General features: G+C 49.9%; 1 protein-coding gene across 2 annotated transcripts in view; it reads left to right on the top strand.

Annotated features, from left to right (window-relative positions):
- The window catches only part of Rtn4rl1 (reticulon 4 receptor like 1), an 85,445-nt gene extending 61,649 nt beyond the window's left edge, over positions 1-23,796 (top strand). Inside the window, exons 2-3 of one of the 2 annotated variants that reach the window (XM_029561448.1) lie at positions 21,157-22,533; positions 22,692-23,796. In XM_029561448.1, coding sequence (XP_029417308.1) covers positions 21,157-22,481 — 1,325 coding nt within the window. In that variant the 3' untranslated portion in view covers positions 22,482-22,533; positions 22,692-23,796. Of the gene's footprint in view, positions 1-21,156; positions 22,549-22,691 lie in introns of both variants that reach the window. The other variant, XM_008828792.3, reaches the window with a different exon arrangement.
- The last annotated feature ends 4,097 nt before the right edge of the window (positions 23,797-27,893 follow it).

Here is a 27,893-nt window from a genome sequence, read left to right as displayed (position 1 = left end):
TTTTATGTGTATGCGTGTATTGCCTGCACGTAGGTAAGTGCACCCATGTCGTGCAATGCCCGTGGAGGACAGAAGAGGCTGTCGGATCCCCTGGAACTGGAGTTATGGACAGTTGTTAGCTGCCATATGTGTGCAGGGAACTGAACCCAGGTCCTCTGCAAGAACAACCAGGGCTCTTAACCGCTGAGCCATCTCTCCAGCCCTGGAGAAAGATTTAAAGGGGTTTTGCTTCAAAGGGCACTTGAGGCAAGCTGGGGGCTGGAAACTGTTGAAACAGTTGGATTTGGGCACTGGCAGGGCATTTGTGTATGAGAAGAGGATACAGTTCCAGGTACAGGGCCTAGGGAGGCAGGAAAGGAAGTGGGCCTGTTTGCTCTGAAGGGATGGGGAGAGGCAGTCGCTCCAAGCAGATTTCATTTCAGCAGGGTTTTGTTGTTTAATGGGAGAGACTGGAGCTGGTCCTTGGGCAAAGAAGCTGTGGGTAGCAGGGGCAAGGAACTAAGGAATTCCGCTTACGATCCTAGGGGCCACAGTAGACAGCACTGGCAGCTGTTGGCAACCACAGCCTCAGGCAGAATCCAGGCTATAGGTGGAATGGTGTTGGCCCACAGTGTTTGGTTTGTTTTCTTTGTTTGTTGAATATTGTATCAACCAATTTGATGCACAAATCTGGAATCCCAGCCTCTGGCGAAATCCAAAGACCTGAAAACCCACAACCTTCCCCTGCATCGGGGCAGCAGCAACCGGAACCCAAGGCCTTTGATCAGTCTGCCTTCCAGGTTCTCACTTTTACCATCTCACTTGCCTACCTCACCTTGTCCTGCTTCCTGTACGACCCTACCCATCGGCATGTGAGGAGAGGTGAGAAGCAGAAAGCTTGAGGCCTGTGGTTCTGAAAGAACCTGGTGAGGATGCAGAGAAGGAGAGGGGTTGGCCCAGGGGAGAGAAGGGAAAGCTGGGAAAGGCCACTAAAGTGAACAGGCTACAGAGCTGTGAGGACACATACAATGGCACTGAGGTTGTAGCAAAACTAAGACAAGCTAAAACGATCTAGGGACCCACAGTGCCTCTAGTTCCCATTAAACTGGTGACAGAACATGAGCCAGGAGCTGCCCTGCCCAGCATACCTGTCCTTTTGCTCTATTAAAGGGTAAGTGAAGTGTTAAGTGTCAGGGCCACACAGGACAGGATCCTGAAGGCAGACCCCTGCATCCCTCCATCCCAAGGACTCCTCAAGGCTGAGACACACTGGGATACTCCACTTAGCATGGAGAAGGAGTCCTGTCTGGGAGCCCCTGCACTTGGAAATTTGGGTGTGCCTTACCACCCATGGGAATCCCCTCATCTTTGTGACAGGCCCTCAGCAAACACCCTTCCCACAACCTCCTCCTGCTTCTCTGCAGTATCTTCTGTCCACCTTGTGGCCTCACACTCGCTTGCTTCTGACAGGAGAAAGAGGGGCTCTCCTTTTGGGCCATCTCCAGGTGATAGAAATTGCTCCACACATGCTTCAAGATGAAAACATCCCATTGACACCCACTGTGGGAATATTCTCAGGCTTACTGGGAATTGTGTGTGACTTGGACACATGTCACTGTCTCATGTTGGCTTGGAATGTAATTAGGTGATGGTGAAGAAAATTCCATCCGTCTCTTGGGAATGCTGGAATAATGAGCCATCAAGAGGGGATGGGGAGGTTAGTGGGGGCTGCTGACCTGAGCTGAAGTGTGGGATCATTCATTAGCTCTGGAGCAGCCTGTGTTCTAGGCTGCATTAATGAACAGGCCCATCCTTGAACGGAAGGTGGGAGCTGGAGTGAAGAGCTTGAAAGGCTGTTTCCAGCTTTGAAGCAGAGAAAGTAAGCTAGTCATCCCTTCCTGCTAGGGCAGGAGGAAGCCGAAGTCCTCCACCTAGGCAGGTGGCCCATCCACTAAGCCCAGCCCAAGTGTGACCCCTGTGGGCAAAGCTGGAGGCAAGCGCACAGAGTGGTCAAGGGACCTCACCAGAAGAGTGAACTTGGAAGCCAGCCACTGGAGAAGCCCAGACCCTACCACCCTGAGCCCATTCCCTTACGGGTCCTTGAGGGTCACCCAGACCCTCTCAGGGTTCTCTATCCATGCTACCCCTCCATGGAGGTATCAAGCAAAGACAACAGAAGACCAGTTGTGGCCCCAGTCCCGGCCTGTCCAGAAGTCCCAGACCAGCCCCTCCTTTATCCATCAGACCACCAGCTTGTTCCCAAAAGGCACTACCCAAAACTTCCCACTGCAGCACAACCCTGTTAACTCCATAGCCTCAGTCCTCCCTGTCTTCATTCTTATGCAGGACATTCTGGTAGGCTTCCCCTGTCCCAGCTGGTCATTCCTCCACCTAGAGGGATCTCATTAGGTCTGCCCCGATCTAGGCACCTTCTGTCCATGTATGCCCTGCCCCTCTCTCTTCTCTTCTATTGAGGAATGGAACCCAGGGCCTCTCTTAGGCTTGGCAAAGAATCTCCCACTGAACTGCACCCAGCCCTTTCTTTTTTCCTTCCTTTCTTCTTCTCTTGTCTCTCCCTTAGCTCTGCAGTATCCTGGCTGGGGATCTGCTATTCTGGCTTTCTCAGGGGCTTCATTTGCTCTCTGTCTGCTCAGAGCCACCTCCTGGCCCCCTAAACTCCTGGACAAGTCCTTGCCCTGCACCTGTTGCCTCCATGACAGGGCCAGCCATTAATGTGGGCACAGCAGATCCCCTAATCCTCTATGGTCACCACCTATGAAAGAGGAAGGAGGGAATGACCCCAAAGCCCTTCTGCTCCAGGCCATGCCCCTTCCTGTCTCTAGGCCCTCTCAGGGCCCATAACTCTACTATGGAGTCATTGGCTTCCTAGTGCTCATGTAGGGGAGACCTTTAAGGGGCTTTCGAGACTGGTTTCCTCCAAGTACACTTCTTAGAGAGTTCCCATCCCCCAGGCCTTTTTCTGCTCTTCCCCATCCCAAAGGGCCATAAGCCTCCAAGGTCAAGGAGGCCAGCCACTAAGCCTAGGCCCTCACTCAGGACCAACTCTGTCCAGCAGCAGGCAAGCATGTACTTTGTGCTTTCTAGTAGCCACATTAAAAAGGTAAAAACACAAGCAAAAATAATTTTAAAATATTTTAAGTTAAACCAGTGTATTAAAATATTGTTATCTTTCCATGTAATCAATATAAAAACTGTTCATGAGATATTTTGCATTCTTTTTCATATGAGGTCTTTGAAATAGCCATATCTCAATTATTCTAGAGAGGACAGCTCTAGATCATATGTTGGGTACTTGAGACCCCAGAAGTGTCTGTTCAAATGGCCCTGCCTGCATCCAGATTCTCTTGCCTGAGAGGCACACCAATCAATTTCCCATGGACTTGCCCTCTTTAGCTCAAACTCCACTGTGATCCTAGTGGCCTAAGTGATGGGAGCAATGGCTACAGAGGGAAGAGAACAGAGAAGCACAGCTGGAGGGAGCAGGTACCTGGGAGGTGGCAGGGTTGGGATTCCACAGAGATGGCCTGGATAATACTTGCTGGCAGAAGGAGGGAGGGGGGGTGTTGCTGCAGTGCACAGACAGGTTAATGGCTCCCACCTTATATACAATTGAGTTTGCCCTTCTGATCCTCCTGGCTTTGGGGAAGGGCTTCTCCTCCTGGGAGCTGGGCTGGACTCTCAGAGCCACAGGGCCTGGGCTTGCTGGGCCTGATTCAATCAGGAGAAATGAAGGACAGTGGGCTCACAGACAGCTCTGTGCCTAGAGGAGCTGGTAGCTCAGCCAAGGAAGATAAGGAGAGTTCATAGGGGTGGGGGGAGGGCATTGTCCTAGCCCTTCCTGGCCCTGCAAATCTCCTAGGAAAGCAACTCAAAGAATGGCACCCTCCCTGACTCTTAAAACACTGCTGCAGTTACCTGTGGTGTGCATCCTCCTGCCTGCCTTCTCACCCCTCTTAAAGCTGGTTGCAGAATGATATAAAAGCAGAGGGCTAGGAACTGCTCTGTTTCTCTTTGTGTCTGTGAACTGCACATACATGCCAGAACCTGAGTGGAGGGCTGTGAGGGAGAAGAAACAAACAAAAGAGCCTCCATTCTCTTTCTTCTGTGCCTTACTTGTATCAACCCAAACTCTGAGTCCTATGCTGTTCCTCCTGGCAGGAGGCGAACGGAACAATGGGACAAATTGCAAGCTGGGAAACATACCCTATGACTTCTGGCTGACACACTCTTCCAACCTCTGGGCTTTTGCCTGGGTAGTTCCTTCCACCTAGAAAGCTCTCTCTAGTCCTCTGAGCTTGCCCACTGGTGCTCACCTTCCCTCTGAGTCTTTCTTCATTGCTCCTCCACTCTCCAAAACTATTGCTTTTTGTCCAGGTATGGTGGTATATGCCTTTAATCTCAGCACTTGGGAGGCAGAGCCATGCTGCTCTCTGTGAGATTGAGGCCAGCCTGGTTCTACATAGAGAATTCCAGGCCAGCTGCAGGTATAGAGGAGACCCTGTCTCAAAAACACCAAAACAAAACTGTTGCTTCTTCTCATCTGGGTTTTGATAGCATTCTGGCTGACTCTACACAGAATGATGGAGAGCCTATTGGCTCATTCATCTCACCAGCAATCATTGTGGAGGGCCTCCCAGGTGCCTGGCACTGTCCTGGGGACTGGAGATAGCACAGGGAACATGCTGACAAGAGGAAAGACAATAAACACATAAGCAAATAATTAAACAAGGTACTTGGAGAGTGTGGAGTGCTGCAAGGGAAACAAATGGAGCAGGGTTCTTAGGAAATCAAGAGTGGCTTGGGAGCAGGAGGAGGGTGTTGGTGACAGGGAGGCAATATCTGATCTAAGACCTGACTGCCTAGACAAAGATGGCTCTGCAAAGGCCCTTCCTGGGCCACGTGGCTTTGTAGAAACAGCTAGTGCTAAAACCCAGAGGCAAACATTGCATGATTCCCATGGCATGAACCATTCAGAACAGGCAAATCCATGGAGACTGAAAGGAGACTGGCTGGGAGAAGAAGGATGGGGGTGGACTGTTAATGGGTATGTAGTTTTCCTTTGGGGTGATGAAAATGTTCTGGCGCTAGATAATGGTGATGGCTGGCATAAGAGCACGGATGTACCTCATGCCACTGAACTGTGCTTTCAAATGGCAATGTATTTATTTGTAGAAAACATTTGTGGACTTTATCATAAAACAAAGAAAAATCTTAAGGCAACCATGAGCTTTCTATGGGCTAGAGGCTAGTGTGCTAGTGATGGGGAGGGATAAGTGACACTAGAGACATGATCAACCAGTCATGACAACATGGTGGACAGATAAAAGATTTCATATTCATATTGTGATACAAGAGGAAACAATTAGAAGATTCATTTTGTTTTTAATGCTTTTAATGTGTAGTCTGTGTGAATATATGCCGTGTGTGTGTAGGGGTGCCTGTAGAGGCTAGAAAGAGTTGGATCCTCAGGAGCTGGAGTTACAGGCAGCTGGGAACTGAACTCCAATCCCCTGGAAATGTAGGAAGCACTTGTAACCACTGAGCCATCTGTCCAGCCCTTGTTTTTTGTTTTTTTGTTTTGTTTTGTTTTTTTTTGAGACAGAGTCTCACTATGTAGTCCCAGTTGGCCTAGAACTCGGCCTTGGAACTCACAGAAGTCCTCCCAAGTACCGGGATTAAAGGTGTGTGCCACCATGCCCGGCATGAGATTTTTAAAAAAGATTTATTTAATTTTATTTCGTTTGTCTAAGTGTTGCCTGCCTGTACATAAGTGTACCATGAGTGTGCCCAGTGCCTATGGAGGCCAGAAGAGGGCATAACATCCCCTGGAACTGTATTACAGATGGTTGTGAGCTGTCGTATGAATGCTGGGAGCAGAACTTGGGTCCTCTGTAAGCAGTGCTCTCTTAACTGCTAACTACCAGTGCTCTTAACTGATGAGCCACCTCTCCAGCTCCACCACTAGAAGATTTTAAGCAAGCAGGGGAGTAACATGATTGTACTTTTTGTTTTGTTTTGTTTTGATGGTGCTGAGGATCAAACCCAGAGCCTTGCTTGGGGTTTTTTGTTTGGGGTTTTGTTGTTGTTGTTGTTGTTGTTTGGGTTGTTGTTTTTTTAAAAAAATATTTTTTTAATTTATTTTATTTTTATTTTTTTTGGTCTTTTTGAGACAGGTCTTCCCTATAGCCTCAGCTGGCCTGGAACTCACTATGTAGACCAGTCTGGCTTCAGTCTCACGGAGATTGGCCTGCTTCTGCCTCCTAGGTACTGGGGTTAAAGGTATACACCACCATACCCAGTCAAACCCAGGGCCTTGCACAAGCAAGGTAAGTACTCTCCTGCTAAACTGCTCCCATCTCTGTACTTAATATTTTTGAAACTCCTTCTAGCTATGGTGTAGGTTGTAGGTTATGATGGGGCCAAAATAAAAGCCAAGGACCATTAGAGAGGCCATTGCAGGGCTCTGGGGGAGAAAATGACTGTGGCCAAGGATAGGGTAGGTGTGGCGGAGACAGTGTGATGTATGTTAGGGATGTATTTTGAGGGGGGAACCAGTGGAATTTAGAGAATCAAAGGGAAATAGAGGATGAAGGAAAAGAAGTAGAAAATAACCTCTGATTTTTTCAACCTGAGCATTTGAAAGAATGGCTGTCAGCTGCTGGGATGGGGAAGCCTGTTGGGAAACACACTGAAGATATGGTGAGCCTGGGCTGCTTATTAGACGTTCATGTGGTAACATCAGGTGGGCAGTTGGGTGAACTGGTATAGATTTCCAGATGAGACCAAGGCATGCATCTGACCTTACCCTGTGGAGATCGTATTAAGAACGGGTTTGTGAATTCATCTAGGCATAGGTGTGACTACAGGGGAGAGGAGCCAGGACTCAGTTTTAGAGAATAGAGACCAAGGAAGAGCAGACTGAGGAGCAACAGCCAGTAGAATGGGAGGAAATGGCAGAGAAGAAAGGGTTTCCAGAAGGGATGGGAGAGGGGAGAATATGTCCAGCATTTAAGAAGGTAAGCAGAGCTGGGTATGGTGGCAGAAATTTATAACCCAGCACTTGGGAAGAAGAAGACAGGAGGTCAACAAGTAGTCAGTTCATGAGTTTAAGGCAAGTGTGGACTACATGAGATCCTGTCTCAAACAAACAAGGTGAACAAATGAGGAAAAAAGTCACCACTGGATATAGCCCTTAGGATTATAGGTCTGTCTTATTGGTGAGTGTGAGTGCCCAGCTCTCAGCAGATGCTCTTAAAAGATTAGAGGATATGATAAGGCTGTGTTCTGCCCTTTGTGGCATAGGCAGCACAGAGAATAGGGTTAGGAGTCTAAGAAAGGGAAGCAGCCAAGGTTCCCAGCTACCCAGGAAGTAAAAGCAGCCATCTTTGAGTGGAGGGTGAGAGGAACCCCGAGGAACCCAGGACGCCAACCCTCCCAGCATTGAAGGGGACCTCGCCCTCCTCCTGCGCCTTTTGCCTCTTGGGGTGATGCATATTTCAACATTCTAGCTGAAAAGGAGTCTGACTTCGAGCAGGTGGTAAGCCAATACATGGAAATTTGATATATTTTGACTAATGCAGTTTGAAATTTGAAAACTGCAGACAATTTTGTTCAAGATCCATTTTTATACCAACTCATCATTGGGAGAAAAAGGCAAGATTTCAGATTTCCTGGGAACCCAGACCTGCCACCACCGAGCCCTGCTAAGCAAGCTTGACCTGGCAGGCTGGCCTTGCCTTCAGCCGCTGCCTGCCCCAACCGCCTGAGTCCCTGCCGGAAACTCTTTCTTTAGCAACCTCTTTCAAGTATCCCTTTGGGGGTTACTAGTCCAATTTAATCTGACCTTCAGCCCCACCTCTGTCGCACCAACTCCTGCAAATCCCTGGGGCTGGCACTTAAGACAAGTTTTGTGATCCAGACGAGGGTATTACACAGAATTTCCACTTCCTTCCCCATCCGCCTTGTCCATTTTCCTGGCCTCCTGAGCATGAAGCCCAAAGAGATGAAATAAATAATGGAGTCAGGAGAAGGGATGTTATTGACAAGGGAGCAAGGGCAGAGCTGATAAGAGGGTCTTCTGGGAGAGGGTCTCTGAGAAAGCAATGCCCCCAAAGAGCTGTCCCTCCTCTCATCACAGATGCCAGATCCATCTTGCTTGAATCATGAATGTCAGTTCTTTTCAGTGGTAAAATGGGGATATGAACACCATCAGAATGATTTGGGGAGATAGTCAAGGAGTGAATGTGAATGCCCACAGAATGCACAGAGGTGGTTCAACATGTGTGTTGGCCCCTTTTGGACCTCGTGATCTCTCTTTATATGAGGCAGAGGTCTTAGTTCCTCTGGTAGCTCAAGTTCTGGCTAGAAAGAGAACCAGAGGAAAAGGTTAAATCTCTGAATGCACCCGCAGCCGGGGACTTCCTGCATGCAGGTCAAATTTCCTGGAGATAACTTGTCAGTCATTAACAGAATTTGACTCAATGAGTTTGTTCTAAAGAAAGATCATAGCTGGGCATGGTGGCACACACCTTTAATCACAGCACTCAGGAGGCAGAGGCAGGCGATCTTTGTCAAATGGAGCCAAGCCAAGTTAGTTCTAGACCAGCTGGTACTACAGGGAGACCCCCTCCCCAAAAAAAAAAAAAAAAAATCAGGAATTTGGACAAAGCTGTGTGCATAAAGCTATTCATCCTAATGTTATTTAATTTTAATTTAACTGATTTTTAAAGAACTAATAGATTACATTGACATGGCAATGAATCAAAAGTCTTCAACACCTCAGGTCCCCAGTTTCCCATCAGCCCTTACTCCCAAGAGGCAACAAATATCATCAATTTCTACCTTTTTTTTTTTTTATTTGAGACAGGATCTCACATAGCCCATGCTGGTCTGGAGCTCCTGATCTTCCTGCCTCCCAAGTACTGGAATTGTGTGAGTCATCATTCTGTCATGATTTGTTTGTTTTTGAGAAGAGAGTCTCACTAATATAGCACCACTTGGGCTGAACTCACCATGTTGATCATTCCAGACTGGCCTTGATCTCACAGTGATCCATGGGTATCAAACCTTCACCCCCACCTCAGTGCTGGGATTAAAGGTGTGCACCACCACACCCTGCTCGTTTGTTTGTTTTTATTTTTATTTTTATTTATTTTTTGGTCTTTTTGAGACAGAGTCTCCCTGTAGCCCCAGCTGTCCTGGAACTCACTATGTAGACCAGGCTGGCCTCGAACTCACAAAGATCTGCCTGCCTCTGCCTCCCAAGTGCTGGGATCAAAGGCATGTGCCACCACGCCTGGCTGCTTTAATATTTTATTATTTTTATTTTATATGTTTGAGTGTATTGCCTGCATGTGTGTAAATGCACCTGTGTCGTGCAATGCCCAAAGACATCAGAAGAGGGTGTTGGATCCCCTGGAACTAGAGTTACAAATGGTTTTTAGTCACTCTATGGGTGCTGGGAATCGAACTCAGGCTCTCTACAAGACCAGCCATTGCTCTTAACCGCTGAGCCATCTCTCCACAACTCTGTTTGTTTTTTGAGACAGGACAGGGTATGTAGCTCAGAGCTGGGTCTCATTGGCATTGAATTTGAGATCTTCTTGCCTCTGTCTCACAACTGCTAGGATTAAAGGCCTGCACCATAATGCCTAGCTCAGCCATGATAATTTATAACAGTGAAAAACGAGAGATGATCTAAATGTTTCACATATAAATAAATTATCGTATATCTATTAGGTAGGATCCTCTGCAGTCTTCAGAAATCTTGCCAGTTATTCCATCATTCTTCCTTCTAGGACTTACCTAGGTGTTGCCCTAGCTGCAGGCCCTCAGCATAGACTGCTCTTTCTACTGCAATTCCACACCCTTAGTGGACTCCTTTTCAACTCCAAACTCCCTTAGTTTTCTCTCTGGCCCCATAGACTAGGAGATCCCCCACAGGCCTCACTGCTCTAGGTACAATTCCTGGAAGCCTCCTCAACACAGCACTACTGGGTAGAAAGAGAGAATGCAGGCAACAGAGTTAGGTATGTAGCATGATCTCAACTTTATTTCTTTAAATAAAATTTTATTTAAATTTTACACAGCCCTATATAACTGAAGGAAGTGTTGAAAAGAAAGTACACAAGGACCTGTCAGCGGCTGTCAAGGGTAATGGGAATGTAGTGATTTTTCTTCCTTTGTACTGTAATACTTTTTACATTTCCCACAACCGGCAAGTATTATTTTAAAATGAAAGTCAACAATGATGAATGACTTTAAAAGAAAATCTGATAGGTAAAAAGAGGGCTTGGGGACCACGTGAGAAGCCCATGCTAAGTGTGACCTCGGTCGGGTCTCTCAGGCCCAGGGTCTAAGGATGAGCGGTTCTGACCCCCAGGAGAACGTGCTGCCTTCAGGCCAGCAAGGACAGGGAGGCAAGTGGAAATGGGGACCTGAGGTGCAGAATGTGAGGAGATTCTATAGCTGGACCAAAGGAGGCATGAGAAGTGGGCCTGAAGAACCCAGCAGTCACTTTTCCTAGAGCACAAGATACAGTTCCAACACCTCAGCAGGAAGTGGCAAGCATCTGGATGAGATGGATCAGATAGGATTGGAAAGTTTGTTTGTAAATATCTTCACCTTGTCCTTCCTCAGTTCAAAGACTCTGGAAACCCCACCCCTGGATGATCCTTCCCAGCCTTTTACCACACCTGAGTAGCTAATATCATGGGAGAACATCCCCAAACCAGGCTGGCTGGAGCCCCTGACATGTTCCATTCCCCCCACAGAGGACCCTCAGGTGACTGGGGTAGCTGGCTCACCTACAGCACCAGATCAGATGCCTGTATCTTTCTGTCTCTTTGACCTCAGGTTCCTGCCCTCATCTCCACTTCCACCCTCATCTGAGGCACTTCCTTCTTTCATAGAAAAACTAGGATCTGTTGGAGGCTCACTCCACTGTCATCTCTGTGTGTGCCATGGTCTCCCCATTAGGCACCACAGGCATCCCTCAGCTCTCCACCTATCTTCTGCCCTTTCCGGCCTTCTGCTCCAGTTTCTCTCTGACAGTTTCTGTCTCCTCCTGAATTAGGCTTGTTGGCATGCAAACAGGCTCTATTTCTTCCATCTCAAAAAAACAAAACAAAACAAAACACAACACTAGAAGGGTGTGGAGGATGGAGAGCATGGTTGATGGGTGCAGGGTTGGATAGGAGCAGCTTCTAATGTTCTACGACACAGTGGGATAGCTGTGGTGGACAATTCATTGTAAATTTCAAAATAGCTAGTAGAGAGGGTTTCAGATGTTCCCAACACAAAGACATGATAAATGGCAGGGGTAATGGGTATGTGGCTTGCCCTGATCTGATCATCACACATTGTATACGTTTTGAAATGTCACTCTGTACCCTATAAATATGCGCAATTGCTATGTAGCAACAGAAGATAAAAACCATAATTTTAAAAAAGCTAAAATAGAGCAAAAATAATAACTACCCTTGACCCACGCCCCTGCAAGGTCCTCCCTGTTTCTCTGACCACTTCACATCAGAGCTTCCTGTTTGAGCGAGCTCTGGGTGCCCACAACCCTGCCCTGCCTCCCCAAGAGAAGCCACTTTATCCCATGATGCCAGGCAGGCCACAGACACGAAACTGACCAATGAAGTGTAAGGGTGACACCTGTCACTGGAAACAAACAGAAAGAGCCAGTGGTTGGTCTATCCCTCTGTCTTTTCCCAGAAGTGTTGTGAGTTAAGGATGCTCTTCTAACCTGGCATCCTGCCTAAACTCAGAATCAATTTGAGTGAGACAGAAATCTTTGTTACTGGCAGCCATTGTGAATGTGGAGCACTTGTTATCTGAGAAGATTCTCCATGTCCTAGGTGATCCAGTGCTGTACCCTTCCTCGCTGCCCCTTCATTCCTCTTCCCTCTATCTTCTGTTCCCATCACCTCCCGGAAGTGAACTTGCCGGGGCCACCGCTTTTCTCCATATTGCTTGGATCAATCAGCTGCTTTGCTGTCCTGCTGTACACTCTAAGTAGGTCTCACATTGATTTCTTCCTCCTGGAAACACTGGGCTTCAGGGACACCACCCTCTCCTGGGTTGCCTCTGACCTCACTGGCTGTTCCTCTTCCTTCGATGGCTGATCCTTTGCCCGCCTTCAAAACTTGTGCTGCCATCAGCTTCAATCCTGCATCTCCTCTCTTGACTCTCCTAGATGACCTCATCATCCATTCCCATGGACTAAATGCCATCTCTATGCCGATGGCTCCCAAGTGTACCGCCCCCTATGGGCTCCGGTGTTGTGCATCCAGCTGCTGCCAACTCAAAGTCTGGAAGCCACTCAGATTTTATGTGTCCCACACTGCTTCCTAGGCTCCTTCAGTCTCACAGTGGTGCCTGGTAAAGCCACCATGGTCCTACTGACCCTCCTCCCTCACAGAGGCTCATGTGGATGTCATCCTAAACAGTGTTCCATGCTACCAACTGGCTCCCGTCTCCACAGCCCCAGCATCTCTCACAGACAACAGTCACAGGCTTCCTTGCCTTCTGTCTTTCTCCCCACCAACCTATCCTCTAAAAGCAGCCCCTCAAATCTGGTCACATCACTTCCACAAGCTCTGCAGTGGCATCTGGCCATTCCTAGAATTAGGTCCAAACCTAAAACCCTACCCCTGTCTCCTACCTTTCTAACCCTGTTGTTGTCCCTCTTTGCCCAATCTGCACCAACTTTGGAGGCTGTTCCTCAGTTTATTCTTTTTGTTTGTTTGCTTCCTTAAGACAGGGTCTCATGTATCCCAGGCTAGCTTCAAACTTGTTATGTAGCCAAGGATGACCTTGAGCTTCTGATCCTCTTGCCTCTACCTCCCAAGTTCTGGGATTACAGGTGTGTGCCAACATACTTGGTTTATTTGGTGCTGGGGCTTAAACCTAGGGCTTCATGCAAGCTAAGCAATCACTACCAACTGAGCCATGTCCCAGCTCTTGTTCCTGTTCTTATCCTTTGGGTTGCAACTCAAATATCACTCTTTGGGGAGTCCCTCCATGAGCAGGTAGTTAAAGTAGGTCCCTTCTTATACCTGAATCTTAACCCCTTGTTTGTGTTCTCAGCACCTACAATTTGTTATTTTGTACATGTCTGGTTCCTTTTGTTTAACTGTCTCTCCCTCTGTGCAGGAAGGAGCTATGCCTCCTGTTGCAGAGATAACAGGAGCTCAACCTCTCCCAGAAACAGAGGGAGGTAGGGACAGTGGTCAGCAGGTATGGGCTGCATGTGGAGCCTGGGTGTCAATCCTGAATGCCTTTCACTGGCAGCCAGAGAGAGATGACTCTGACGCTGGGAGCAAGGACTCCTGGCAGAGCTTGGCACCTGCTTCCACTCTGCATCATTGGCTGCTCAGTTCTGCCAATGCCAGGGTCCTTAGGGTTTGGCAGCCCCTCAACACACACCCCAGCTCCCTCTCCAGCATGCCCCAGGAGCCCCTTATGCCACCCCCTCAGAGGTCACACTCAGGATATATTGCCACTTATTTGTCTTGCCGCTTACACAATTTGCTATTCTTTTATGGGAGGGTCAACTGGCTCCATCAGTACCTGAGCAGAGGAAGGATGGGTCCACAGAAACCTGCAGCTCAGTGGCAGGGCATGGTGCCACAGACCTGTAATCCAGAACTTGGGAGGTGGAGGCAGGAGAATCAGAAGTTCAAGGCCAGCCTAGAATACATGCGATCCTGTCTCAAAAAAACAAAAATAAGGGGGGACTGGAGAAATGGCTCAATGTTTAAGAACACTGGTTGTTCTTGCAGAAGACCTGGGTTCGAATCCCAGCACCTACATGGCAGCTAACAACTGCCTGTAACTCCAGTTCCAGGGGATCTGACAGCCTCTTCTGTCCTCCATGGGCACTGCACAACACGGGTGCACTTACCTACATGCAAGCAATACACACATACACATAAAATAAAAATAATAAATAGGAGCTGGAGAGATGGCTCAGTGGTTAAGAACACTGGTTGTGCTTGCAGAAGACCCAGGTTTGAATCCCAGCACCCACATGGCAGCTAATAACTGGCCATAACTCCAGTCCCAGGGGATCTGACAGCCTCTTTCAGACCTCGGGCGTTGCATGGCACAAGTGCATTTACATACATGCAGGCGATATACTCATACACATTCAAAACAAAACAAAAAAACCTAGTCTTTTCTGAGACTCAGAGGCAGGCAGATCTTTGTGAGTTCAAGGCCAGCCTGGTCTACATAGTGAGTTCCAGGACAGCTGGGGCTACAGGGAGACCCTGCTTCCAAAAGACAAAAAAAGAAAAAAAAATTTAAAAATAATAATAAAATATTAAAACATAAATAAATAGAAATAAGAAAAGGAAAGGGGAGGAGAGGGGAGGAAGGGAGAGAGGAAAAGAAGCAAGCAAAGAAGGACAGACCCAATCTGGGGCCTCCAAACCAAGAAGCAGATTTGAGTGACATGAGGACACACATTAGGAGCTGGGGGTGTGGGATGATGGAGGAAGTAAAGAGTCCATGGGCCTCAGGCTTCCTTCAGAGAGAGCTGTCAGGCATAGATGGGAATGATGGACTGGGATAAAGGGCAGAGTGGAAAGCCAGGATGTCTTCCAAGGAGTCTTAGCCTTGGGTCAAGCACCCCTCAGCACCTGGTCTGCCAGAGCTTTGGGTTCTGGGAACATCAGGAGTGTAGGTGAAAACCAGGATACATTGGGAGTCTGGGAGCAGCACCCTTGGCTAACAATAGCAGTGACACAATCTCCTATGCAGCCTGCGCTGGGCCAAGCAGCTCAGGTGTCCAGCCAGGCTCACAAAGGGTTTCCCACACTTGTAAGGCCATGGGAGGTTTTGTGACCCTTCTGAGGTTGCCCAGGTGCGATGAATTCTCACTGGGCAGGTTGCAAGCTAGGGCAGTGTCTGGGTACACAGCTGCCCAATGCAGCCTCCAGTCCTACCCCTGCAGAGCCTTCCTGTCAAGGTAGACCTAATGGGCAGGGGGTGGAAACCCCATGAGAAGCTGACAGCTCAATTAGCGTGGTGTTGGCAGCCAGGCCTGTTTCAAGGGACCAGCCCAGGTGGACAAAAGCCAAAAGGTTATTCCAACAGGAAGTGGCCCACTTTGCACCTAAAAGAGATCCTAGTGCCGGGAAGAACTGGAGGGGGTGTGTAATTCAGTGTGCCAAGAGAAGAGCAGGCTCTGAAGGTCAAGGGAGGGTGAACACAGAGATAAGATGGGACACCTCAGGAGCCCCCCAGGCTGTGTGTCGCTCCTCTCCAGGGTGCTATGCTGGGGATACTGCAGGATGAAAGGGCCCTGGGCTGCCATCCACAGACCCTAGAGACAGATGTGTGTTTGCATGTGTGTACTCAAATATATGCAAATGCCTTGCATACAAACACAGCCATGTCTACATGCATAAACACAAAGGACAGGAACACATCTACACAGGAACATACCCATGTAAATGTGCTCAAATATCCATAGGCCACACCCAGGCTTAGGCTGGGTCTAGCCTTGCCTCCTGAGCTACAGGCACTGAGCCAACGTGTGTGTGTGTGTGTGTGTGTGTGTGTGTGTGTGTGTGTGTGTGTTTTGAGACAGGGTCTCACTTTGTCAGCCTATCTGTCCTGGAACTCACTATGTAGACCAGACTGGCCTCAAATTCTTAGAAATTCGCCTGCCTCTGCCTCCCGAGCTGGGATTAAAGGCATGTGCTACAATACCTGGCTTCCTCTAACTTCTTACACCCAAGATTTATTTATTTATTTGTTCCTTTCCTTTTATTTTTTTAATGTGAGTGTTATGCCTGTATGTATGTAAGTGTCCTGCAGTGCCTACAGAGGACAGAAGAGGGATCCTCTGGAACTGTAGTTATGGATGGTTGTTAGCCAAAATGTAGGTGCTGGGATATGAACTTAGGTCCTCTGCAAGAGCAGCCAGTTCTCTTAATTGCTGAGCCATCTCTCGTCCTGAGATTTCTTTTTGAAAGGGTCACAGTCCTGGCCCCCGACTAATTTGTTCTGGTTTGTTTGGGCCTATCCCAGTTTAGCACTGAAAATTCCATATCTTCCCAAACCTGCCTGAGTCCCCCTGCCTCAGGAAAGGCCTGGCACTGGGTCCTTCTTCACAGAGTTGTCCTCATCATCTTCATCATCTGGTCACTCCCATGATGGGCCCAGGGAACCTTGGTTAGAGACAGGGTTTAAGTCGTACAGATGGAGATATGGGTAGGGCAGGTGGATGCCAGTGTCTGTGGACTTGGGCCTCTGAAGCTTTTAGAGACTTCCATTTTACAGGTGAGGAAATGAGGTTCCTGCAAGCATTAAATGGAGGAAGCCAGGATTCAACTCAGACCTCTGGTTCCACAGGTGTGCTCTCCTCGTGGCCCTGTGCCACAGACAGGTTGCTGGCCATTCTGCTCTCCCCACACATGCCCAGCATTGGGGACTGATGAAGGGAGCCCAACCAGGCCCTGGCCAGCTTCCTTTCTTCAGAGCTGAGCCAGGAAGGAGTCTATGCTTAGTACGCTAGTGGCACAAGTGCCAAGTGGCCTGAGGCGCCAGCAGTCCAGGAGTGCAGCTTGACTGGCCCAAGGCTGCCGTCCACCCAGCAGAGAGCATTCGGTTAGCATTGATTGCTCAGAGAGGAGCATCTGGCCAGGCTAAGGGCAGGGGAGGGAGGGCTGTGGGCCAGAGAGATTGGCCACATAGCAGAGTAGCCTGCAATCTTCAGAGAGCCTCACCATGGGGGCATGGGGAAGCTAGCTAGCTAGCTGTAGGGACAGGCCTGCTTTGGGGCAAGAGAGGGCAGCCCCTTTGGTTCTAGTAGGTTGAAGTGACTCCTGATATCCTGAGGCCTGAAAAGGCCAGCTGGCAAGAATTTGTCTGAGGCTGCTCTGCCCACTCAAGGCGGCAGGGAACTGAAGCTAGAGCCCTAACCTGGAGGCAGCTAGGCAGGGTCTGTCCCACTGCCTCCCTCCCCAGCTGTGGCCCATAACTGATGCTCTAGGTACTATATTTCCTCCTCTATGAATGATACTGCTCCCACAGGATTGTGAGAGCTTCAGGTAAAGAACCAAGCTACAGTTAGAGCAAGATCATTCTTGGTCAGTTCCCTTCCTACTTCCAGTGGCAGGAAGCTGCAGGGCCCCTACCACATTGACTGTCTGGCCTGGGTCTAGAGCACAGGTCTTGTCAATGCTAGTCTTACTACCAAGCTCTCTGGGCACCCCAGCCTGGGTTTCCCCAGCCCAGCTGAGCTGAAGTTGGAATCTCCTTAGAGGGGCTAGGGAAATATAAGGGCATACAGTCTATCTTTCCCACCTCAGTGCCTTTGCACATGCTGTTCTGACTGCCTTTGCCTTCCCACCCATCTTACCAGTTCTAGTCTCCACAGGACCATTCATAAGCACATTTGTTGAGGTGGCTAGCCATGCTCAGGCTGTTCACTCCTGCCCACAGGGTCCCAGCCTGGCAGGTGGAGTTTGGGGTTTGCAGACTGACCTGAGGGACACTGCCACCTCCCTTGCCTGCATGTTCTCTGTGCTGAGTGACAGGCTCAACTCCGAGCAGACTCCTCTCACAGGACTCCTCTCAGTCCAAGTTCACAGGTCAAATACTCCAGGAGGTTGAGGAACTGCCAGTGTCACACAGCGGACCAGTGACTGAATAATGTTGACAGGTGGTTCAGGGGTGGCAGAGGCCTTCCTGAGCCCCCTCCCTCAATTTCCCCTATGGTCCTGAGGCACCTACCCTGAGCATTCTGACCATAAGCCATAGGCTTATGACCAGACCCTCCCTACACTGGCACCTCCAACTCTCCCAGACTTCTGGACAAGTGTGAATGGAAGAAGGAATGGATGAGGCTGCAGAGCCAATGGGGAGCTCAGGCACGTGGGAGGATAGAGGTTTGGGAGCAGCAGAGCAGAGCACAGCAAAGAGCATCCCCTGGAGGAGAAGGCAAGGGGAGTCAGCCCTCTCTCTTCAGCCCCCTCAGGCAGAAGGACATCAGGAGGGACCTAGGAACCTTCCACTGAAACTTGGGTTCCTGCTCATTTGCAGTCTTAAAATGCACAGCAAAGGCTCCAGGTTCATTGTTAGTACATTCATCAGGTAATCAGTAGGGCGGGGCTCCCAAGGGCCTCTTGGAGGGTGCACAGGAGGAGCCATGGTGATACAGTGTCTGTCTGCCTGGAAAGAAATCTGCAGAGTGACAGTCCCAGGTCTCGCACCTGCTGGCTCAAGCATGGGTAGCGAGGGTAGGGGGTTGGGGGGAGGTCTTGCCAGCAGTGGGCAGGGCTGGCTGGGGCAGCTAGTCCAAGGTCTTAGAGTAGTACCACTGGCTTTCAGGGCATAGAAGCAAACTTGGCTGAACCCTTCATTCCCCATTAGAAGGAATGGGAGTTCTGGAAGGTTAGCCTCCCTGACATGGGCCCTGGCATATAGGCAATACTAAATACTAAATACAGGGATCATCTGTCTTGGGCCTGGATCTCATTAGTCTGCTTCCAGAAGAGCCCTTCGCTGTGTAGGAAGTGACTTCCCCATATGGTCCTTGTGGCCTGGTTGCCCTAGACGCCATAGTGATAGTCTGTTCTTCCTTGAGGTAACAGGGAATCTGAGCCTTGTCCTGTACTAGGTTTTGGCTAGGGTCTTTTGTCTTCCTGTGGACCCCCTGATCCCACCCACCCTCACCCTGCCCTGCCATCTGACCCCTTCCACTTGCCACCATGCATTCACAAGCTGGCTACTAGGCCTACACCTCAGGTTTGGGGAAGATTTTTGTTTTGTTTGCCTAATGGACTATGGGGCCTGGTTTCCCCTGTGCACTGGCATTGGCATCCCTGGAGTCCCCTGCTTTCTGTTTAAAGAAGTAGTCTCCCCATAGAACCCCCATGTTCTTCTGGGGTATACAGAGACAGAGCAGTTACAATGAGTAAGGGAGAGCTACCCAAACTCCACAGCACAGGGCAGATTGGTGGCTCAGAGGGGTGCAGGCAAAAGCACTCTGTAAACTCCAATGAGCTGTACAAATGTCGAGTGGTATTAGTGCTAAGCCTGCCACAGCCCCTGCCCCCTGCAGCTGCAGACTAGGGAAGAAAAGCTTTATCTTCACAGGACCTCCAGCAGAGCCTATACCATGTCAGCCTGGGATGTGGGGCAAACACTGGGAAGAGACTGGGTTTTCTCAGAGTGACTGGAGGAGATGGGGTTACTCTTGGGGAGGGTTCTGGCAAGTGGGGCCTTCCTGGAAGAAAGCAGTCTGAGTGACAGGGGTGCAAGCTGAGCGAGGAGATTAGAATGGGCCTAGTATGGGATGGGTCCTCTCAGTCTGGGTGTGGATGCTGAAGGCACAGGGCATGCTCCCTTACAGTCTGCTGGTACTTGGAACCCAGAGCCTCTCTTTCCCTTGCATCCTTCTGTGGAGCTGGAGCCCCTGGACAGATAGTGTTGGGCTGGAGGCCACTTCCAGGCCGCCAAGGATAAGGGCTAGCAGGCGAGCATCTCTTAGACATGTTCTGGAAAGGGAAACTGAGGCAGGGAACGCTAGGTGGCTCTAGCTTTAGCCTGGCCTACATGCTGTCTAGCTGAGTGGCAGAAGACACTGCAGAGGGCATGTAGAGCATGGCCCCACTCAGAAAGGGTCCTGTGCTGTGCCGTCACTGCCACCGGGGTCATAACTGCTCTGAAGTCACAACTGAACCCAATTATGCAAAAACTAAATTATGTGCGATGATTTTTATGTGCTGGAAACATTCAGCTGAGGCTGGGTGATTACAAGGGGATGGGAAGCAGCTGCCACTCTCTGGGAGCCCATAACTCCCAACAGCTGGGAGCCATCACTTACAAAGCCATTTCTGTCGGGAAGGAGGAGGTGGCAGTAGATAGAGGTGGAGACCTGCTTGACTGGGCAGCAGCAGTCTGGGACACCAGGCAGGCAGGCGGATAGCCCAAGAGTGTCCAGGACGGTGGCTTCTTTCATCCCACATGCCCTGGGCACAGCTGGCAGCAAAAAGTCTCAGCTCAGCTGCTCCAGGCTCCCTACTTCTCCTGAGAGTCCTGGCTGAACAAACCGGAAGAGGCAAGATGCCAACTAAGACAGGAGTGGCAGGGGCAACATGACTGCCTGGCCCTCTGTGGACCTGGAGCCTGTCCCTACCTCTTTGGCTCCTTGGCGCGCCTGGTGGGCCGCTTGGGGCAGCTGGGACCCTGGCAAAAGGCAGGTAATGACAATGGTCCATAATGAGGCTGCTTCAATAATGAGTGTGGGCTATTACCTGACCACAGGCTGGACACATCCGAAAATAAATTATTTTAAGGATCCATTAACGAATGCCTAATTAATGCCCAATTAGAGGGAAGCTACAGAGGAAATGCTCTGGACAGTCAAGAGGCAAGGCCTGGTTTTGCAGCCACAGCTTGGGAGCTCAGGCATGGTGGAGAGAGGCAGAAGGCCAGAAGGTAGATCAGAGCGGGGGCAGCCTCGATCTGGCAGTGTCATGGACCCCAGAGCAGTTCCATACGTCAGTCCTGGGGCCATCCACAGTCCCTCACAGAGACATGCCTTCTCTGTACACCTGCTCAGCTCTGTGAACTGTATTTTACAAATAAGGACACTGAGGCCAGGGGAAGGGGGTATATTTGACGTTTGGAACAGCATGAATGAGACATCTTTTCAGGTATGCTTTGGTGTCACAAACACAGTGTTTTGCTTGTTTTGAGGAATCACTTAAAGTGATTGCTCAGGACTCCAGATGGGATATTTCCTTTGTTAGAATCACTAACTGTAAAAGCAGCTAACAGTGAGCAAGTGGCGAAGCAGAGACCAGAGTTGGAGGCTGACAGGTTATGTCCATAGGTGTGTTCTCTCCCCAGCAGAAAGGCTGACAAAATCTGAAGGGGCCCATCCTTAGCTGTTTGGGGTAGGCCTTAGAAGCTTTGGGGGCAGAGCTAAGGAGATATACAGGTAATCAGGGCCTTTATCTCAAATTTACCTCCCAGCCTCCTAACCTAAGAGACCCCTGAATACAGTATAGGGGATAGAATCCCAGTAGGCCAGGAAAGTCATACACCAGTCCCCACCCCACCCTCTGTGCCCAATGTGTCTCCCACCTCCCTCAGCAGCCCCTGATAACTGTTCTCTCTTCCCACCAGGGTGCTGTGTGGAACTGCTGCTGTTGCTGCTGGCTGGGGAGCTACCCTTAGGTGGCAGCTGTCCACGGGACTGTGTATGCTACCCTGCACCCATGACAGTCAGCTGCCAGGCACATAACTTTGCTGCCATCCCCGAGGGCATCCCAGAGGACAGTGAGCGCATCTTCCTGCAGAACAACCGCATTACTCTCCTCCAGCAGGGCCACTTTAGCCCGACCATGGTCACCCTGTGGATCTACTCCAACAACATTACTTTCATCGACCCCAACACCTTTGAGGGGTTTGTGCACCTGGAGGAGCTAGACCTCGGTGACAACCGTCAGCTGCGAACACTGGCACCCGAGACCTTCCAGGGCCTAGTGAAACTTCATGCCCTCTACCTGTATAAGTGTGGGTTGAGCGCCCTGCCTGCAGGCATCTTTGGGGGCCTGCACAGTCTGCAGTACCTCTACCTGCAGGACAACCACATCGAGTACCTCCAGGATGATATCTTTGTGGACCTGGTCAACCTCAGTCACCTCTTTCTCCATGGCAACAAGCTGTGGAGTCTGGGCCAGGGCACCTTCCGGGGCCTGGTGAACTTGGACCGGCTTCTGCTGCATGAGAACCAGCTACAGTGGGTCCACCACAAGGCTTTCCACGACCTCCACAGGCTGACCACACTCTTTCTCTTCAACAACAGCCTCACAGAGCTTCAGGGTGACTGTCTGGCCCCCTTGGCAGCCTTGGAGTTCCTTCGCCTCAATGGAAACGCCTGGGACTGTGGCTGCCGGGCACGCTCCCTGTGGGAATGGCTTCGGAGGTTCCGTGGTTCCAGCTCCACTGTTCCCTGTGCATCCCCTGAGCTGCGGCAAGGCCAGGATCTGAAGCTACTGAGGGCTGAGGATTTCCGGAACTGCTCTGGACCAGCATCTCCACACCAGATCAAGTCGCACACGCTTACCACCACTGACAGGGCTGCCCGCAAAGAGCACCATCCATCCCACGGCACCGCCAGGGATAAGGGCCACCCACACAGCCATCTGCCTGGCTCAAGGCCAGGTTACAAGAAACCAGGCAAGAACTGCACCAGCCACAGGAATCGCAACCAGAGCTCTAAGACAAGCACTGGGAAACAGCCTCCTGAGCTTCAGGACTATGCCCCCAACTACCAGCATAAGTTCAGCTTTGACATCATGCCCACAGCACGACCCAAGAGAAAGGGCAAGTGTGCCCGCAGGACCCCCATCCGTGCCCCCAGTGGGGTGCAGCAGGCCTCCTCAGGCACTTCCTTGGGTGCCTCACTCCTGGCCTGGATACTAGGGCTGGCAGTCACTCTCCGTTGAGAACCCAGGGCACTATCACCCAGCACTGCCACGTGTCTAGCAAGAAACCGAATCTTCTTCTTCTTCTTTTTTTTTTAGCAAGTGGGAAAACTGCCTGGTTTCAGGAAAAAGCTTCCTAAGCCCTCCGCTGCTGTCTGGGCCCTACCTGGTGTGGATTAAAAAACCAACACGTACCCAGCACTGCCACGTGTCTAGCAAGAAACCGAATCTTCTTCTTCTTCTTCTTTTTTTTTTAAGCAAGTGGAAAATCTGCTGGGTTTCAGGAAAAGGCTTCTAAAGCCTTCAGCTGCTGTCTGGACCCTACCTGTTGTGGATTATAAATCCAAAGTGTACAGCCCCAAACAGGAGGGGTAGCACATCTCACCCAGCTGTCCTGGCTGAGCACCTATGGACAGTATCTACTCCAGCAGGGTGGTAAAAGGCACAAGAAGTGAACCCTTCATTAGCAGCCATGGAACACATGCCCCTCCTAGGAGCCCTTATTATTTGGAAAGGGCTGTAGGACCCCACCGTTCCTGGAAGAAGCAGAACTCAGAACAAACAAGGCTCACTCACAGCTGGCTGGGGCCAATCAGCCTTCTCAGAGCACTCTTGGCTCTTGCCTGAGGCCACTTAGTTAACCTGCCCAATCCAATGCCCTAGGCCACCTTCAGTCCCTCCCTGGGGAGTAATGCCTCGCATTCCTGATGTCTCAGGCAGCCCTGGCAGACCCTGCTGGGGTCCAAGAACCAATTACCAAAGGAGAGATCATCAGAGGCTGAAATTTAGAACTTCACTTAAAATGAGATTCTCACAGAAGGTGCAGTTTTATACCTATGTCCACTTATATATACACACACACTACACACACACAAACACATACATACACACACACGAAATGCAGAGGTCCCCTACCCTACTCCCTTACCAAGCTGTATGTCTTATCATGTTTATAAACTATACAGGAAAGTATATCTGCTGAACTAAGGATTGTATTGGTGATTTCTAGAAAGAAAAGCATTGTGGAATTTTTGTCCAGAATCCCAACTGGCAACAATCATCCCTGGGCTTGCCAGGGGTAAGGCATCAGTGGGAAGAGTTAGAAAGAAAGGCAATGAGAATCACTTCAGGGGACCAATATTCTTAGATACTTAGAACATCACCTTGTTTTTATATGCAACACATGCCAGTCTGGCACCCTGAAGCACCCCACCACCCCTACTGTTGAAGCTGTGGGTGTTAAGGTGAGAAATGGGAAATAGCTTATCAGGTGTCAGGAGACAGGTACTGGAGGCCAGCTGGATGGGGAAGGGGAAGGGGCTTTGGGGTTTTTAAGCCAGCAGGCGAGACAGCATCCACAGTGTTAATCCAAAGGGTTGGACAGTGTCATCCTCGCATTTTGCCAGTGATGATCTGTGCAGGCCAGGGAGGCTCTGAGCTCAGGCCTCAAGAGAAACTGAACTAAAAAAGTTTTAACTTGAAGCTCTTGGGCTCTTTGGTGAGTGACCTGATGTGAGGGCCCCATATAGCTTGGCAGTGGGGAGGCAGCCGGTGGCCTTAGCAGATGAGGGTGTTTCAGGAACCATCTCAGGCGTTCTATGTTACAGAGCCCCGTCTGTCCTGGCCCTTCTGGAGATACCCTGGGACAGGCAGAGGTCAGAGGGCCAGCCTCAGGGTTCAGAAGCCCGGACAGGCAGCATGCAGGGAGCAGAGCAGACAAGCGCAGTCAGGGGAGAGGGGCTGCTGACCAAAGGTCCCCAGCAAGCACAATCTCTTTTGCGCTTTGCACAAACCAGAGAGGGTGTGTGTGAGGAATGAGAAATGCTGAATCCAATTAAGAGAGAAAAATAATAATAAAAAAATCTCTTGGACAAGAACCCTGTTTTTCATTTCCTAACCCCGCATTCCTGATGGGGTGGCAGATCCTGGGCTTTGGTGGGGTAGGCGAGGCTGGCCAAGGCTTGGCTCAGAGAACATAGCATGCTTGTTGGCAAGAGGATCCATAGGGGGTAGGGGCACACTGACTCACAGGAACACACAAGAGCATGCACATACTCGCACGCACATACACACTTGTTCTCTGTTCCATGGCTCTTCCCTCGCCCACACAGAACATGATTCACTTCCCGCCTTCTGGCTGTGCAGGTCGGCACCATCTCAGTGTCTCCCCCAGAGCAGAAGGGTCCTGGATCCTTCTCAGCCTGTTCCCAAAAGCCACAGTTGAGTTCCTGACTCTCAGAGGTTGGGTGGTCTTCAAGAAAGGAACAGCCAGTCCTTGGGCTGCAAGCCCAAGGAATCTAGGGACTGACTGGAACAGCATAGGGCAAGGGCCTAGAGGCCACATCTGCCTCTCTGGTGTTACAGAAAAGATCTGTTCTGCAGAGTGGGGCTCTTTTTAGTACAAGATTCAGTACATTCATGAAAGAGATCCTGGTGCCACCAAGCCTGATGGTCTGCCTGCTTGCACCCAAGTATAGAGGCCTGTCTGTCCCTTAAAACGCAAGCAGGTTGTATGTTGTTGATTTAATTTCCAACCTCAGACAGCAAGGCCCTCGGTGGGAAAATCAAAAGTCTGAGCACTTTATTAAATTTTTGAAAAAGCCTTAGCAAGTCCTATATGGTGGAGCGAATGTCAGCAGGAGGAGCCCTAATGTTGGCTAAAGGCTTTGCCCCGTGCACCAGCAATCTCCTCGGCGGTCCTCCCAGGCCAGGGCACTGGGGCCCAGAGTGAGGGGTGTGTTTTTAGTAGCTTTCCCCCCAGGAGGTAGAAAGAACGAAGGCAGCTCTGTTGGGGATGACATCATTTGTCACTCAGCAGCTCATATGCAGTTAAAATGACACCATTGTCCCAAACATCAAAACAGGTTGATACTCAGAAGCTAAATGTCCCCCACCCCTATAGTCATTCAGGGCAGGGTGCTGTGGATTCCTGTGCTCCCCCAGGAGGTTGAGGTCACTCCCATCTGTTCTAGATGAAGAACAGAACAATCCTTCTGCCTTTTTTTTTTTTTTTTTGAGACAGGTCTCATATAACCTAGGCTGACCTGGAAATCACTATGTGGATAAGGCTGCCCTCAAACTCTTGATCTTCCTGCCTTTACCTCCCAAGTGCTGGTAGTCCAGGCATGTGCCATCACTCCTGGCTTCATGGGATTTTTAAAATATTTTTGGAGGTCTAGGGAGATAGATCAGTCAGGAAAGTCCTTGCTGTGCAAGCATGGGGACCTGAGTTCCAATCCCCAACACTCATGTAAAAAGGCTGTGCACAGCATACACCTATAATCCTGACACTGGGGAGGCAAAGACAGGATGCTCCTTGGGGTTTCCTCACCAGCCACATCTTTGACTTCTAGGTTCAGTGAGAGATCGTCTCTCAAAAAATTAGGTGGAGGGCTGGCGAGATGGCTCAGGGTAAGGACGCTTGCTATGCAAGCCTGGCTACCTGAATTCGATCCTCAGAACCCTTGTAAAGGTGACAGGAGAGAATGGAATTTACAAAGTTGTTCGACCTCTATGTGAGTGCTATAGTGCACCCTCATACATCACACACACACTAATAGTAGTAGTAGTAGTAATAATAATAATATGGAGAGCCACTGAGGAAGCCCTGATGCCAACGTTTGACCTCCACACATACCTGCATTGCACACACATGTACACACTCACATGAACACATCCATATGCACATATCCCGGACACAAAATTTTGGTAAGAGTATATTTTGCATGCTGCCCTTATTCCCACTATACCCCTGCCCTCTGCTGGCTTGCCCTTCCCATCCCCCATTGGTCCCCTTTGTCCCCCTTAGACAACTTTACATCTACTGTTATGTCATACACAATACATGATTTTATACAACTATATAAGATCTGAAAAATACAAACAAAAGAAAACATATGCTATTTGTCTTTTTGAGAGAGGCTTAATTCATTTAATATCATCTCTAGTTGTATCTCCGCTGGGGTTTTTGTGGGTTATATTTTGTTTTTTATTTTATTAGTTTGCTAGAGACAGGCAGTTGGCCTCACACTGGCTAGATTCCTGAGAATGACTGCTGAGTGCTGGGATTACAGGCATTTGCCACCACACCTGGGGAATCGAACTCAGGGCCCAAGCATGCTAGGTAAGCACTCTAGCACCTGAGCTACATCACCAGCCCCCTCTGCCATTTTTGCTCAATATTTTTTGGGAACCCAAGGAGAGATCATCTGTTCCCCTTACCTCACCTCCCACCAGGCAGCCTTCTATTCTACAGTGACAGGAGGACAGAACCAGCCCTACTGAGAACATGAGATGGCCCCTGGCGCTCTCAGGGTCTTCTGATATAAGCTTCTTCCATGACCTGAGAGCTTGGCTGGCTCTCTATTGTTCATTCAACAAACACTGGTCAAGAGCCTTTATGTACCAACCATTGTCTAGGGTGTGGGGACATGAGAGAAGACAGTCTGTATAAGGAGCTCAGAGCCTAGACATGGACATGAGTATTCTCAACTGATACAGAATTGGAGCCTGTGTTAGCATTCTGTCTCCCAAAAACAAGGCACTCAGCTGGAGTGGGGGAGTCAGAGAGGGCTTCCAGGAGGAGATGATGTTGCAATGGTCTCAGAAGATCTGGGAAAGAATGTGGGATGATTCCAGGCTGAGGGTTTGAGCTGCACATACTAGCTCCGCCTCTGGGCTCTAAAACAACCGTAAGATGAGGATGTGAGTGCTACTTGCTGGGGTGCTAGGAGTTCAGCCAGAAAGGCAGAGATCCAGGGGTTCCCACTCAGGGACTCTGACTCTGCTTGGAAGCTGAGGGAATATGTGGCTCTCCTGCCTGGGCTCTACTCCTCCCCCAGCTTCTCCATGAGCACATGGTCCCCCATGGCACCCTTGTTCCTCAACAGTGGGTTTCATCACTGCCACTTGACTCTTGTGCTCAGCCAGATCCTTCCTTGTGCCAGCAAACTGGAGCGCTTGCTGGAAATCTGCCTGGGCCACAGTCCCATTCCCAGACACCTGCTGCTTCCAAGCTCGGAATGTATCTCATACCATTTAGTCTCCACAGCCTGCACTCCTGGCTTCCCATTCCCATGGCCCCACCATCAGTCTGCCAAACACCACCTGCCCAGACACCCCAGCTCCAAGGAATTACCAGCAGGTCTTCTGAGGTGAATTCACCACCCCTCCTGTCCTGCTGGGCCTGTTCATGATCAGGGAGCCAAGAACCCCAGTGGCAAATGTTTGCCATCACCTAGCACTCCATGTTCAGTGGGCCTGAGAGCCTGGGAGCAGGGTCTGAGAAGTGTGAGAGCCTGGCGGCTTCACTGAAAACCAGGACAGGCTTGAGGATTTACTAGACATTGAGTTGGGAACTCTTAGCAGATACCTCTTTGGATTAGTACCACAACCCCACTGCCTCAGTTCAGAAGCCTCTAGGCTGTGAAGAAC

Source organism: Nannospalax galili, unplaced genomic scaffold, assembly GCF_000622305.1.
Source record: "Nannospalax galili isolate Female #2095 unplaced genomic scaffold, S.galili_v1.0 scaffold212, whole genome shotgun sequence".
NCBI lineage: Eukaryota > Metazoa > Chordata > Mammalia > Rodentia > Spalacidae > Nannospalax > Nannospalax galili.
The sequence above is the reverse complement of the archived record's forward strand: the minus strand, read 5'-3'. Positions and strand labels throughout refer to the sequence as shown.